Here is a 16,631-nt window from a genome sequence, read left to right on the forward strand (position 1 = left end):
AGAGTAAAATGTAGAGAAAAATGGCAGTTTTATTCACCTCAATTTCAATATGTTTCTATTTCAGTTGTCATTTTCTGTACGAAACCCTGGTAGGGTCTACACAAATTACCCATTGCTGACTTCAGAATTTTGTCTACTTTTCAGAAATGTTTAGATATCTGGGATCCAGCATTGGTTTCACACCCATTTCTGTCACTGACTGGAAGGAGGCTGAAAGCACAAAAAAATTATAAAAATGGGGTATGTCCCAGTAAAATGCCAAAATGATGTTGAAAAATTGGGTTTTCTGATTCAAGTCGCCTGTTCCTGAAAGCTGGGAAGCTGGTGACTGTAGCACTGCAATCCCTTTGTTGATGCCAATTTCAGGAAAAAAAAACACAAGCCTTCTTCTGCAGCCCTTTTGTCCATTTTTTAAACAAAAAAGAAATTTTCACTGTATTTTGGCTAATTTCTTGGTCTCCCTTAGGGGAACCCACAAATTCTGAGAACCTCTAGAAACCCTAGGATGGTGGAAAAAAGGGGCACAAATTTGGCGTGGGTAGCTTATGTGGACAAAAAGTTATGAGGGCCTAAGCGCGCCCTGCCCCAAATAGCCAAAAAAAGGCCTGCCACCTGAGGGGGAAAGTCCTGGCAGCGAAGGGGTTACTGTAATAATAGACAAAGATACAAGAGCAAATGTAGGAAAACATGCTTCTGACTATGGACACAATATAACTGAAAACATGTGAATTCGCATTTGCTATGTTGTATTGAAACTTAAATAACGAGGTGAGAATACAAGAAGACCCTTGGTTTGTTTAAAAAAGACGGGTGGAAGGTGTGACTATCCAGCAAGATTTCACTTTTTTTTTTTTTTAAATCGTTTTCATAGCTGCAAACTGTTCTGTTTAATGCAAATGACAGAATGTATTGGAATTAACTGTTGGTTTAATGCTTAAAATAGTGATGTGTGAAAGAGGCGATGCAGGCAAAGTGTTTTCTCACAGGAAATGAAGCAAAGATATTTGTGAAGATTTTGTTTTTGCATGAATTAAAAGTGAAATCTCTGTAGAGACGGAAATAGGAAACACAAGTCAAGAATGGTGTTTTGTGCTTTATCATTGAGGAAGTTAGATGGTTGATAGCAATGAGAAAAACCGTCGTTTGTAAATTTCAAGGCAGTCTTTCACATCCGAGTGAGTATAAATATGAATTTGTAACACTGATTTTTGTAAATCGTCAGCATTAATGCATAAAAGTCACTAAGGTAATGGAAATAATGAAAAAAAGATGTATTGTAATGTTTATAATATGAAATGTATTTAAGAAGATAAATATCAAGTTTAAATGAATAACAATTTGTTTAAATATAAGTGAACACATTACTGGGCATGTGACAGAGTGTCTTATAAGATTCCACCTGAAGATTGGTTTACAAGGAAATCAGCACAACTGCTGATATAGATTGACTTTAAAGTGTTCGCCTATGGATGCAACCAGTAATCATGGGTATATTAAGCCACGCATGTGAAAAATTAAGCTTGGTCATGACTGGAACATATGTGTTGGAAATGGCCCTTTGACGAATATGTTGGTTCTCGATATTTAGGTCTCAATATTTTGGTCTTACGGTATTTTGACATTGAGCCCTCTATATTCCCTGCTATCAATTACAATTATTAATGGCAAATTATTGGGTGAATTGTCTCACTAAACGAATGATCTGAATGTCTGTGGAGTGCTGAAGTATGTTGAGCTTTAGCTTCTTTAAAAGTTCAACATAACTTTTGAGTATGTTGGTAGTGAGCTACAATTATAGCATATTAAACAATTTTGGGGTCAAATGTCTGGCGTGTTTTGGATTCTTTCTTGAAAACCCAGGTTTCCTTTGAATGTTCACTGACATCCCCGGACATTTGTGAAGGTGCTGCAGTAGTTTTGCGCTTGTATCCAATGCTTTGGAGGACCTTCCACTTTCTGTTTAAAATCTACAAGAAAAGCTGAGAATAATGCCACCCTCTAAGACGCCGAACTAGGCACCATTGCCTGTACTACCATTCATGTAATGATTGCCTAAATCACATTACCTCGGATAGTTCACTCTTCTCCTCAGGTATTCATCAAGTGTAGCACCTCCATAATCAACGACCATGCAGTAATTTTGCTTTTGAACATTGTCGCCATGGACCCCAAATTTTATCTGAATGACTCCATTGTAGCAACATCCTCCGGAGACATCGTGTAACGTCATTCCTCCTCGAATGCAACTTTGCCTTACATAGACAAACCTCGTCTGTCAAAGATGTGGGTGTTCGTGCTCATGGTAATGTAGATTTTATTTTAGTTAACAGCTGGGCTATGTAGTAAGTGGAGGGGCACTAAGGGACAATATGCTATGAAGAGAAAGATTACAAAAGAGCCAGGTGTACCAGTTTATTAAAAAAGGGTTGTGCTAAGTGTAGAAAAGCTCACACATTATTTGACGGCCGCCAAGTCTGACTTGTCATTAAATAATCCAATTATTATTCATGTCTCTCACTGTCAGTTTGGTAGGGCATTGAGTGCTGATAACAAGTTGTTAAAGCAAAGATAATGCTTTTGTTTTACAGAGCACAGACATGAGTCCAGGCAGTAGCAACGCTTCCCTCCCAATAAGTCCCATCGCAGAAACGCCATATCCTTTTAAGGTAAGAACTAAACACCACTTTACCTCTTCACTTCTAAACCGCAGCGAGACGCGTGGGAAAAGCAGGGATGTTTTTAAATGTATTAAACATACGAAATTGATATAGGTTACCCCTTTCTCACTATTTTTGGATTCCATTAATTTAGTTTAGTTAAATTGTTTAGTTTAGTTTAGTTTATACAGGGATTTAAACATTTTAAACACAGTTGAAACTATCAATATGGCCTCGTGATAGTGGAATCCCTGCTACCTAGAAAATGAAATGTTTCCAATTTAAGAAAAACACTGGAGACAAATAGTGATTTATTATGTTATATTTTGTCAAACAAATATTAGAATCCCTCTTGCTGTCCTTTTCAGTATTGTTTTCATCGCTCTTAAAGGCGGACTCCTTGGAAACCAAAGGCTCCTAATGTCCTGTTTCCTATGTTTTCCTCATTGCCTATGTAGGTGGTTGTCAGGTTACATATAATTATTGTCCTGGTAACCGAGAGTGAAGTTTACAGGGAATGTAAATATCAGGTTCATATTCATTTTGAAGAAGGTCAAGGTCAGGCTTGGAGTGTATGTAGTGGGTAGCACAAAATTATGCCTCCCCTCCCCTAATTTCCCCCTCCCAAAGCAGAATGTGGTGAGGGTCCCCTGAGACTCCAATATCTCACACGTTTTCATGGGCTTCAGGCTGAATCGGGGCTCCCAGCGTGGAGAGGGGGGCTCACCAATGCAACTCAGAGCTGCAGGGGGCTGCCTTACTCCAATGTGTGTATGGTTTATGTTGGGAGGCACTAGCATGTGTCTCAGATTTGAATACTAGTTCGTCACTGTTATTATGTCATGGCAGTAAAAAGCAATGCTTGTCTCTCACTTTGGGTTAGTAGTCATTTCCACTGCCACCGCCTGCTTTCCTCTGTTTCACCCAGAACTCTATTTATAAGTGACAATCAGTGGAAGAACTGGTGGGATCTTCTACCTTTCGTGTGTCACTGGATCACTAGTGTTGGACTGGCCTGTCAGGCACTCTGGCACTGTAAGATGAGCCAGCTTCAAAGGTCGAGCGTGTGGCCGGTGTTTTGGTCCTGCCGTGGCCTACGAGACCAAAAAAAAACCACACACTGGCTTTTCAAGTTAACCCGTTTCGCAGTGCCAGAGCACCTGATAAGCCAGTCCAACACTACCGGAGACTCAAGGGAAACAGTGGCACACAGGATGACAGATGGATTTCTTTTGATGTCATTGAGGATTTTACTGGCTGATGTGAACAAAAGGGCTATGCAGTCTGTATTTTTTATATTATATTAGGAGGATTTCTGAGTGATGTGGCAAGGGTGAGGAAATTCGTTTTGTGAGGGACTCTCCCACAAAACATATACCCGTCATTGCGAATCTGTGGGATCAAGTTATGTGAGTGTGAAATACTGTCATAGGGTGGTTGGGTGCACACTAAACCCACATTTGTAGATGCACTTGAGTATGTACTAGCACATTTTACGTCTAACTCATTCATTAGCGCAGTCACTCACTTCTGCATGAATATTGGAGCCAGTGCTCCCTTTGACCCTGTTACGAATTTTTCTTCCCAAACTTATCTTGAGCTATGTTTAAATTCTCTAAAAAAGAAACAAGGTGCAGAGGCCCAAAGCTTTTTATAGGAGCCCACAGCTGGTGCTGCCAGGCTGGGGGTGTTGAATACCAAATCTGCAAAGTCTTGATTACACTGCACAGCTCTTTCTTTGATCCGTCCACACTTCCTGTGTCTATCTCTCCCTTATACGTTTTTTCCATCCATGCTTTCTACTTTTGCCAGCTTTCCCTATCTTTCTGTGTCTTTCTCCTCCTTCGTCTTCATCTCTTTTCTCTCTCTCTTGCTCTGAATCAAAGTCAGGTGATGAAAAATGAGTTCTAATGCCTACCAGCTGCACCCACCGGCACAAATTAACCACTGATATGGTGCACAATCCACTTCCCGCTCTAAACAAAACCCTTAATATTCATTTTGCCGGCCTCTCAGCCTGCTCCTTGATGTTCAATGTGCTTCATTAAACCTTTAACGTCGATGAAGGGTAGCACGAGAACCTACTGCTCTAGTTAAACAGCAGGAGTGTCACAGCTGTGGGCCATTATCATTTATCTCCTGAACATCGTTTTAGGGAAATAATATCATGCGTTTCACGCTTCTTTGCTTGCCTTTTTCCCTTAATCCAACCAGTTCATGCAGCTATAAAATATGCCAGGCAAATCCTCACACGGATGCAACGGAGGAAATTTACTAAACCTTGAAACATAAACGACAGATGTTGTTCTGTCGTTCCTCACATTAACAATCCGGTCTGCAGAGAACTTTGTTAGAAATACTTGAGAATTAATAGTTCGGTATGTGCGAACGTCCCCAGTTTTTGATCCTCTAAAACATTTTTTATTTCAACTCAGTGTTTTTGAGCTCATTTGAATGAGTGACCTATTGTGGGCTGATAATTGTATGTTGCCTCCACCGTCACCATCAAAATAAGGGTGTTGCCAAGGTACAGACAGTCTGTGGGATGCCATGCTACTTATTAGGTCAGCTACAGGTCATGTGTACAGCAGTGACATAGCAAAAGTGATTTGGGCCCAGATGCAAGCAAAGAAAATGGAACACTAATACGTGGTTTAGTAGTAAAATACAGTCTTAACTGTTGTTCAGTGGTCCCATCACAGCACTGATGCCCCTAGGCTCTGCACCTCTTGTCAGTGTTTAAATTGAGCTGGTGGTTTCCTATGCTTTGCACAGGTGCTTAGTTGGCAGTTAATTTACAGATGAGCACAACAACATTCGTTTATTATTTCAATATACATTAAAAATGACTAATACCTACCCCCAAGTCATTCTTACAGTTTTGGGGGCCTGGAATAGTCTGAATTGTCAGACTGGTAGGATTGTGATGGTTAGTGCATCATCTTCCCCAGCCTGGGTACCAGCTAATGACTACACCACACATGGAGCTGTCAATCACGTCTTGTACCTGTGAACCCAAACATTCTAAACTAAGCACTCATTCCATTCAATTCTAGTGGTTACATGGCATTGATACAGAGCCCGGTGGGAGTCAGAAAGTTTCCATTCTAAATGCTGCAAGACACTACAGTTAGTCGTTATGTGGTACTTTCATTGACAGGACTGGCAATGAGGCAAGCCGCAGTGCCCTCTCTGCGAGGGGCCTGGCACTTATATTTTTTTACAAATTAAGCACCGCCTGTTTCACTGTTGACAGCAAAGCCCCAGGAAACTAACCAGGCAGTGCAACTTTCAAGTGATGTTTGCTACTGAAGGACCAGGTACAAAATTACATGCTCTAAGAGAATAGTTGAAAAACAACACAGGTGAGACAGAGAGACGGTGGTAAAGCTGCACAAATCTCCCAGTAGCGGTCCCATTAATTATGGAGCTCATTTTCATAGATAAACAAGACAGTGCTAATTCGCACCCATGAGCTTTTCAATGCAATACTTCATGCACATTTAAATTGTGTACTTTTTCTGTCACATTTTCTTCTTTAATGGCCATTTGTGACTAGACAAAAGTCAATGTTGGTATGTTTTCCATATTGACAATTACTGACTTTGGGCCGTATTTATACTCTGGTTGCGCCGAATTTGCGTCGTTTTTTTCGACGCAAATTCGACGCTAAACTAACGCCAACTAACGCCATATTTATACTATGGCGTTAGAGGCGTCTAGCGCCAAAGTTCCCGGAATGTGCGTCATTTTTTAGCGTGAACCCCTTCCTTGCGTTAATGATATGCAAGGGAGGCGTTCCCGTCTAAAAAATGACTCCCAGGCCTTTACGTGGTATTTATACTCCCGGGCAAAAGAGACGCCCGGGAGTGGGCGTGGCTAAAAACGGCGCATTTGCGCCGCTTTTTAACGCCTGGGTCAGGCATGGCGTTAAGGGACAAGTGGGCTCAAAATGAGCCCACAGTGCCCTCCCCTGCCCCCAGGGACCCCCCCTGCCACCCTTGCCCACCCCAGGAGGACACCCAAGGCTGGAGGGACCCACCCCAGGGACATTCAGGTAAGTATTTTTTTATTTTTTTTTAATATTTTTATGTGGCATAGGGGGGCCTGATTTGTGCCCCCCTACATGCCACTATGCCCAATGACCATGCCCAGGGGACAGAAGTCCCCTGGGCATGGCCATTGGGCAAGGGGGCATGACTCCTATCTTTACAATGATAGGAGTCATGTTGATGGGGGATGGGCGTCGAAAATAAATGGCGCAAGTCGGGTTACGACGATTTTTTCGACGTAACCTGACTTGCCCCATTTTAAGACGCCCATGCGCCATTTTCCCCCTACGCCGGCGCTGCCTGGTGTACGTGGGGCCGTATTTATACTCTGGTTGTGCCGAATTTGCGTCGTTTTTTTCGACGCAAATTCGACGCTAAACTAACGCCAACTAACGCCATATTTATACTATGGCGTTAGAGGCGTCTAGCGCCAAAGTTCCCGGAATGTGCGTCATTTTTTAGCGTGAACCCCTTCCTTGCGTTAATGATATGCAAGGGAGGCGTTCCCGTCTAAAAAATGACTCCCAGGCCTTTACGTGGTATTTATACTCCCGGGCAAAAGAGACGCCCGGGAGTGGGCGTGGCTAAAAACGGCGCATTTGCGCCGCTTTTTAACGCCTGGGTCAGGCATGGCGTTAAGGGACAAGTGGGCTCAAAATGAGCCCACAGTGCCCTCCCCTGCCCCCAGGGACCCCCCCTGCCACCCTTGCCCACCCCAGGAGGACACCCAAGGCTGGAGGGACCCACCCCAGGGACATTCAGGTAAGTATTTTTTTATTTTTTTTTAATATTTTTTTTTGGCATAGGGGGGCCTGATTTGTGCCCCCCTACATGCCACTATGCCCAATGACCATGCCCAGGGGACAGAAGTCCCCTGGGCATGGCCATTGGGCAAGGGGGCATGACTCCTATCTTTACAATGATAGGAGTCATGTTGATGGGGGATGGGCGTCGAAAATAAATGGCGCAAGTCGGGTTACGACGATTTTTTCGACGTAACCTGACTTGCCCCATTTTAAGACGCCCATGCGCCATTTTCCCCCTACGCCGGCGCTGCCTGGTGTACGTGGTTTTTCTCGCGCACACCAGGCAGCGCCGGTCTGCTTGCGCCGGCTAACGCCATTCAATAAATACGGCGCCCGCATGGCGCTTCAGAATGGCGTTAGCCGGCGCAAAACTTTTTGACGCTAAACTGCGTTAGCGCAGTTTAGCGTCAAAAAGTATAAATATGGGCCGTGTTTTTTCTCGCGCACACCAGGCAGCGCCGGTCTGCTTGCGCCGGCTAACGCCATTCAATAAATACGGCGCCCGCATGGCGCTTCAGAATGGCGTTAGCCGGCGCAAAACTTTTTGACGCTAAACTGCGTTAGCGCAGTTTAGCGTCAAAAAGTATAAATATGGGCCTTTGAGTGTTGTATCTGTACAACCGTTGCAAGGAGAATTAGACCATGGTGCATTGACTTGCCCATATGGGGCTATATATCACCTCGTGAAAATAGATATCTTCTGTGCTTTGCCTTTATATGTCCTAAAGTGTTTGACAGTGTCCTTCATAATCTTACATTGCACCCACCCTTGAAGGTTCCCGAGGGTGCCCATGGGGGCGGGGGTGGAAGATTCTGTTATGAGAAGTATCTCAGAAACTGAATACCAGTTTCACAAAATTACTTGGCGAAATATGTTTTTACAATCTAAAGCTGAACATCATTACAGTATCTGCAATGATAAAAGTGGTATTGAGAGAAGATTAAAGGTGTCCATGTATTTTGTTTTCAGAATTTCTTTGACTCTGTATACTCAGTTGCCCCAAACATGCTTCACGTTCTTTATCCTTTTCATACTTTTCCCTACACTGTATATTTTTATTGTGATACACTAAAAAGTGCATATCGCCTTTGGCCCTTGTTTCTTGTACTGAAGTCCCCCAAGCCCACTGCTATAGCAAATCATTTCATTTGTAGTGCACACAATCTTGGCACTGTTGACAGGTAATAGATGTTTATTATCACCCAACTCAATGGTACTCGTTTTATCAAGATGGTGAGAATGAAAGTCGAGAGAACACGTTGGTATTTTAAATTGTGATCACCAGACCCACAATACACTAAGTTGCACACAGTGTTTACCATTTGTAGTAATAAGTGTAAGAAAATATTACACAGTGTTGCATAGCATCAATTACTTGACTCCAGGCCGGACAGGCATTTTATTCCAGGCATTCCCCAGTGGGCTGGAGGCCGGTTGGGAAAACCCATGACTGCAACTGGTGCCTCTGTCAATTTCACCATCTCCCCGAGGTTCATTGCAGCAAGCATGTGATGGCTTCGAAAGAGCGGGAGGGAGGAGAAAGGCAGATAGAAAGGATACAAGTGGGAGGAGTGAGAGAGAGTTGAAAAGGAGGGAGAGAGGGACGGGATGCATGAAAAGAAGGATTGTATGAGGAGGCGAAGGGAGAGGGGCTGATTTGATCATTTTTGCCAGGGACTCTTTTGGTTCCCAGTCCGGCCCTACATGATTCTATGCAAGTGCACGAAAGCATTTGAAGACCATTGCTCTATTACTTGATTCCCAGCTGGAATGTCGCTTGCGTTAGTGCTGTTCAGCAGAACAGAAAAATGCCAAATGAAGACAGATGCTGCAAAGAGTCACTTCATTTCCTCTCTGGCGCGTGGTACCAAGTAATGCAAGTCAGTGAATAACAGGTTTTCAGTGAGAAATGATCAAAGGCGGGTTTCCAGGGCTGTACTGTCCGCCTCCTCAGCGGCAATCATTTGCACTCTACTTTAAAGACAGTATGCATGCCTTGCTTGGAAGTTCAGGTAAATGTTGATGTCTTCTGAATGAAAAAGTCATTTACTCATCAAGAATAGATGTGCTTAAGTCAAAATAAATGTACGAGAAAATTAAGCATGTTTTTATTCATGCCTTACTGAAGTGCTTTAAGAGAGCTCTGGTTGGATGGTGATGTGAACAAGTAACTCTACCTCGAAGGCCCACATTGCAACGTTCCCGCTAATCCCCATGGTAAATTTGGCCCTTTAGATTTACTGATGAAGTGAGTAATGGTAACTCTGGAAGGCCAGAGTTAGCAGGGATTATAAGTGGGACTTTGAGGATCACGTTAGAAATGAAGAATTTCTAGGGACTCAGTAGGACTGGGGCAGATTTTTCCTGTGATTCCTTATTCCTCCCTAGATTTTTACACAGAGATTCCAGTGAAATCTCACTGTGAAAATAACATCTGCAATGTTCCTTTGGATCTAATAATTGTGAAAGTGGTGATAACTGCTGTTTCCATCCACATAGGGCTCCCGAGACGAGTCAAAATGAGAGAGTATGGTATGGTAGTCCTTTTTGACTCTCTAAATCATGCTGCTGATGCTGGATGACCTTGAAGCAAATCAAAGTAGCTACTGAAAGCCAAAAGTGGAGACAATGAAATCTGGCCACGTTCACACTGTGCACTTGTATGTACCTTAGCATTGGTATGATTAGAATGGGTTCATTCACAGAGGCTATAAATCAGCAACGTTTTGTATTTTGTAACTCACTAATAGTATTATCCCATATGTTTACCTTTCTACTGTTGAATATGCACTAATCTCTTTTACCCTCATTAACAATCATTTTCAAGTACATAAGCAGAAATTAGGTGCTCACAAGAAGTAATGCCCTTTCTAAGGACTATATCACAGAAACAGGACAGACTGAATTTGACTTTGCACTTACAGTAGCAGAACATTAATCATTGTTAGTATAATTTGATGAAAGTGTTATCAGGTTTACAGCTGTGAAAAGTATGTTGTCTAGGAGTGGCAGTGTTTATATTTGTAAAACAATATGTGCTGGGGCATACAGTTTTGATCAGAAGTTCTTGGCTGATGCCATTGAATGTCAGCATGCTGTCTACGAAGGAAGGCTACGTATTCTTGACTCCACCTCAGGTTCCTTTAGCCCACCACTACACACTTCTGGCCGTTTTAATCTAAGTCTTGGAGGGTCCTGCTTTCTTCAGTTGTCACAGTTTTTTCATCTTTCTCTTCGTCTATTCCCTCTTGTGTGTTTGCACTTGCTCTTGGACAAATTCTGACAGAAAAATAAGTGTGGATATCCAATAAGGTGACCACTTGGCATGGAGGCAAATTCAGCATGGGACTGCAAAAAATTCAAGACAAAGGGTCAAAATTCAGGACAAGAATTCAGCACAAAAAGAGGAGCAGCCATACCCCACTGATTAATCAATGCATTAATTTCCTATTTTATATATTGCACTACTTATTTATTGTGCTGTGTATGAGATTGCCTCTAGATATGCTACATTCAGATGGCACATTATTTCCTTGTTCAATAGTAAATTGATGCCCTTGAGCACTGGGCTAAAGGCATCACTCCTACCCAATAATACCCAATCTTCCTTGGAGCAAAAGCAACACTTTGATTGATTCTAAACATTTTAATATGCATGGCAAACAATTTATGAAACATTTAACATGTCAGAGAAGATGGTGTTGGTGACAGTCTCACACCAAATGTCAGAATGTGAGGTACCCACAACTTGTCTGTAGTCTCACATCACCAAGAAGGCCTGACTTCTGCATTAGAGTGTGTGTCAGGGACTGCATATTATTCTCAGAATTGAGAGCCTGACCACCAGCCAAAGAATTAAAGGATGAAGTCAAGATCAGATGGGGAATCCGAAGCAACTGATTCAGAGGGTCATTGCTAAGACCTGGATAAATAAGAAAGAAAAGAACAAGGTGGGACAATTCCTAAAATCAGATAGGCCCTCCATGAGTACTGGAAAGTATTGCATACCTGGAGAGTCATCTCAGCAGAGAGGCCAGAAACAGAGCAGGCACTGCCAAGTGTTTGAATAAGCAGCACCTTCCACACTGACAACTCTCTCCCGGTGCGATGATCCATTGATAGTGCTTGTGGAGGGCGTGGAGGGGTCTGGACCTTGAAATGTTGGGCCCTGGGCAATTGCCCACTCTATCCATGTCTTGAAATGGCTCTGCAGCCAAGCTAAGCCTGAAGCAGTGGTCTTGCTCATCCCTAAGTGCCAAACAGCATGCAGAACATTCAAAATATTTGGGATACAAATTACACAACAAACAAATTATAAGAACATGATGAAGTATTTAAAACGTGGAAACTGTTTCTGTAACACATGGAAGTCTTTCAGTTTAGTATATTAGATCACAACATTGCATTGACATTTATTTGAATTGGAATTTTTTAACATGAACTTTAAAACATTTATTAACCCTCCCTCCTGACAAAGCCATGAGTGGACAAGGCGTAGGAGCTGTCAGTAGTCCCTTATGTCATGGCCAATATAATTATTAAGAAAGGAGGAACATTACAGGCTATTGAAGCATATTCAACCGAGGTTCTTACACAGGACCCATCTTGAACTGAATTACTTGGACGTGCTTCAAATGTCACTATCAAGTAAATGAGGCACATTATGAAACTTGATTTGATGTAAATCACACAATTTAGTCATGCAGGTAATCTGGGATTTGAACCCAGGTTTCCTGGTCACACAGAGTACAATTAAACAGCTGACTGTATTATTTTCTTTTTCTCAGGCCCCTTTAGCACCAGAGGGCAGTATTTTTGTACAATTCTGTCAGATGACAAGCAAATACAGATCACAGGTTCACTTGACACAATGTCTAAAAAAAACTACATAGTGAAGGCGAGGGACTGTGGGACAACCTATCCTAACATCAGTGGCTTTTTCAGAGGTTGAAGGGCATTGAAAAAAATGATACTATGATACTGTGTGCAATGGGGATGTGGTCAGTGAGTTTAGAGTAAGAATGTAAGATGTAGCTAAAATGAACAAATTACTCTGTGACTATTTTCTGACCTTTTACAATCAGCTAACTGCACATAAAATAAAGAACACCCTAAAAGAAAAGTAAATGCAAGTTTAAAAATGTCAGTGGAAAATACACTATTTCATGTTATGAAACCTATGTTTGGGTAATGTGGTCACTGCAGATGTATGTGTGTGCAACCAGAAGCCCATAGAACTCAATTCTGTTTGGTTCAGCAGGGAATAGTAGCTTGTGTATTTTTTAGTGGTAGGAGGTCCCAGCCAGTCAAAGAAAGCACTGTGAATGTGTAAATCATTATTTTACATTTGCATTACACACAATATAATAAAGGCTGCCACAAAATATGGGCGTAAATTTAGCTTAAAGTGAAAAAAGTGTTTTCAAAGTGTACATATTAGTAATGATACAGCACTGGACCCTATCTTTAAATCTGGGGTCAAAGAATCTTTTCTTCTCAGTTCCAAGGAATCAGTCAATGTAAATGCCTTTAACTTCTACACAAACCAAGCTCATCAATGACAATGAGAATTCGATATGCAGTTCAACCACTATGTTCAGTTCATGACAGTTCATCCGAACCAATATGTTGATCTCAAGATTACCAGAACTCCTTATCTGTGACTGTGTCATTTGCAAAGTAGGTCCACTCAGGTGAAGAATACTTACGACTAGGCACTCTTGTTCTCCTTGACCTTCATCGTACCACACTTCTGTCTTGACTTTTACTCAGGTCTGAACATTTTGTTTCTTCAGTAATCGCTGCTGGCACTCATTCTTTAGACACACTTACATTTCCCAATTCTTATCTTCTCGGCCAACGGTCTTCAGCTTCAACTCTCTTTCTCCCAGTACTAGTCTGTTTCTCAGGGTCTTGTTCTGAGCCTGACTCATTCACCACAGGACAGAGTTCATTTTTCTCTGTTTTGGTCTCAGTTGTGACTTGTGCAAGACCCCCTTCTGCATGAACAAGTGCTGTTTCAGGCTGCTTCAGGTTTCAGGCTCAGTTTGGTCTCCATCACCTTGGCTGTCTTTCCTGTACCATTGGCTTTTCTGGGACAGTGTTGCTGTATCAAGGGGACCCTCAACTCAGCAATTATAGGAAGCGTGGTTCCAGCTGGGGAGATCTCCACACTTCACAGCAGTTGTGGTAACCATGATCATCTGGAATGGCCCACGCCGACAAGGTTCCAGGCACGTTTTTCTGATGTGTTTCTTCATCAAGACCCAATCACAAGATTTAGGTCATGTTGGACCTGGCCCTTTTTACAGGGTCATTCCCCAAATGCTTTGCCTTCTCCTACTAATTTTTCTAACCCTTTTGGCTTACATTATGACTCTGGGCACCATACCACTGCTAATCAATGCTAAAGTGCATGTGCTCTGCCTTGTAAACTTGGTATGATTGGCTTATTCCTGATTAGCACATTTAAATTACCTGTAAGTCCCTTGTACAGTGTTATCTCTATACCCAGGGCCTATAAATGAAATGCTACTAGTGGGCCTGCAGCGCTTCTTGTGCCACCCACTGAAGTAGCCTTTCAAATTTGTCTTAAGCCTGTTAGCGCAGGACCTGCGTGCACAGTTTGCTGCCACAGGGACCTGGCATCTAACTCTACTTGCCAGGCCCAGAACTTCCCTTTTACTACAAGTAACTCACCCCTAAGGTAGGCCCTAGCTAGCCCTATGGGCAGGGTGCCATGTATGTAGAAGGCAGGACATGTGCCTAGTAGCGTGGCCTGTCCTGGTAGTGACAAACAGCCTATTTGGTTTCTCACTACAGTGAGTGCTTCCTTCTCATAGGATTGCATTGGAAATGCCCTTCCTTATGTCTAGGGGTATTGTCTGATGATGAGGGGTAGTGTAGGTATGTTTGGTATGGTTGTAATGGTAGTGAAAATGCTGCATACTGGTGTAGGTGGATTTTGTATTATCATTACAGAAATGCCACTTCTAGAAAGTGAGCATTTCTCTGTGCTTATGACTCTGGTGTTTTGCAGCTTGACTCCAATCCACGTCTGGGCAGAGTCACAGAGGTGCATCTGCATTTTGAATAGTCTTCCTGGGCTGAGTGAAGTGGGAGGCGGGGCACACATGCATCTGTAAAGGCTGTGCCCTCGCCTCACACACAAGGGTCATTTACCTCCAACTGATGTATGAAGCCTGTGTTGGAGGAGGGAGGGGGCACTCCCAGAACCAGTTGTAACTGGTTGGAACCTCCCCTCCCCTTCTTTGTTACCTTTTCAAAACTGAGTATAAATACAGGGGATTTTTCCCCTCAATTTGGAGACATTTTGGAACTGAAACAGACTTGTACCTGGACACAGAATGTTGCTGGAGGCACTGCCAACAGCTTGCATCCACCTTGTGCTGGTCTGCTGCTGGGCCCTTATGCCCTGTGATCCATGTTTGCTGTGTCCCCCAGGGGCTGGGTGCTGTGGCTGCTGACATCATCTGTTAAAGCCCCTACGAGAGTGCTTCTCTCTACGCCCCCAACGCTTGTAGAGTGCTCTGTATGATTTCCTTGAAGAGCTTTGCGAGAGCTTCTCTTTTGGTGGACCTAGCACTTTGATAGCGCATTCTGGAAACCCGAATTCACCACCAATCCCCGGGCTCTGCAAAAACTGCCCCCAGTGCTTGAAGAGCACATTGCTGTGTAAACTTCACTGCCATGATCTAGGCTCTCCAAAAATCCAATCGCGTTGGAGACGTACTACATCGGGTGCCCCTGGGGCATGAAGGAGCGATGATTGGAGCTGGTGTGCTCCTCTGAGTTCCCCGGGTGAAGTGCACCGAGAGAGGTGCCCCTGGGGCACAGGCAGGCACACACTTTGGTGCCTGCTCACCACCGCGGCCCGGGCAGGCTTCTCTCTTATTATTAGAGACGGACGAGGAAGGAAGCCTCATTGGAGGCACTCCACCCTACCGGCCCCTTGTTTATTCTGTGGGAGACGGGTATGGAAGGAAGCCTCATTGGAAGCTCCCCGCTCCACCAGACCCCTCATTCTTGTTCTGGAGACCACAGACGGGACGGAAGCCTCACCAGAGGCCCCCCGTATCGCAAGGTCCCCTCAGTGGCCCCCCAATTGTATTTGTGGCTTTGCCCCCCCCCCCCCCCCCCTTCTGGAGGGCCAGTTGTGGTCCGGGGAAAGCGATATAAAAACCAGAAGGCGTGTGTGACCCCCCTCCCCTTAACATCACCACAAGGCCCCCGTTCTACGCAAGGAGCGCCGGGGGCCCCATTGTTGTGCTTCATGGCACTAGAGGTGCAGTCTTCATCATAAGAACCGGTACTTTGTGAATTTACATATACTTCGCTAATACTTTTTTTTAATGGGCATGAGGGAACTGTTATGCTAACGTGTTTTCATTATGATGTGGAATATCTTTGCTGATGTTCCTTTTATGGGCATGCTATGCAGATATATTTTCATGACTTGCCATATGTGTGCTAATGTTCCTGGTATAGGCATTCATGAAACTTTTACGACAAGTGCATTTCTATAGTAATGTTTTCCTGACTACTGCTTATGATGCAGAACACTGAGTACCTATGTATTCTATTATGACTACTGCTTATTCTGCAGAGTACCATATAATGTTCTGACAATTGATTAGGTAGCAGGGTATTACTGACATGTTTTGTTTGGTCTAATTGTGTTTTGTGCAATACAGTTTATTTTTACATAACTTGGTGTTGTGTTCCTTTGTGGTGTATTTATTGCATCACGGTTGTTGTGTGTTGTGCAAACGCTTTACACATGTCCTCAGGGTTAGGACTGACTGCTCGTGTCAAGCTACCTAAGGGGTGAGCAGGGGTTATCTTGAACTTGTAACTCCCATACCCTGACTAAAGTGGGTGGGTTCTGCCTGGCTTAGGTGCATACCGTAGCCATGACACTGCTTTGATTCAGGGGAGTTGTGGCTGCTCCAACCTGATGAGACACAGAATGCACCACATCATCTTGTCCTTTGAAATAGTCTAGGACCATGTCATCAGTAATATTCACAAGTTAATTTGCAGGAATCCCTGGCAGTCTCATCGCCCTCCCCATTATGATCTTATGAGGGGACAG

The 16,631-nt window shown here is 43.4% G+C and overlaps 1 protein-coding gene across 1 annotated transcript in view; it reads left to right on the forward strand.

Moving 5' to 3' along the window:
- The window catches only part of CCSER1 (coiled-coil serine rich protein 1), a 2,320,004-nt gene that overhangs the window by 1,719,564 nt on the left and 583,809 nt on the right, over positions 1-16,631 (forward strand). Inside the window, exon 7 of the mRNA XM_069237981.1 lies at positions 2,589-2,666. Coding sequence (XP_069094082.1) covers positions 2,589-2,666 — 78 coding nt within the window. The remainder of the gene's footprint in view (positions 1-2,588; positions 2,667-16,631) is intronic.

The sequence above is a fragment of the Pleurodeles waltl genome, chromosome 1_2, assembly GCF_031143425.1.
Source record: "Pleurodeles waltl isolate 20211129_DDA chromosome 1_2, aPleWal1.hap1.20221129, whole genome shotgun sequence".
NCBI lineage: Eukaryota > Metazoa > Chordata > Amphibia > Caudata > Salamandridae > Pleurodeles > Pleurodeles waltl.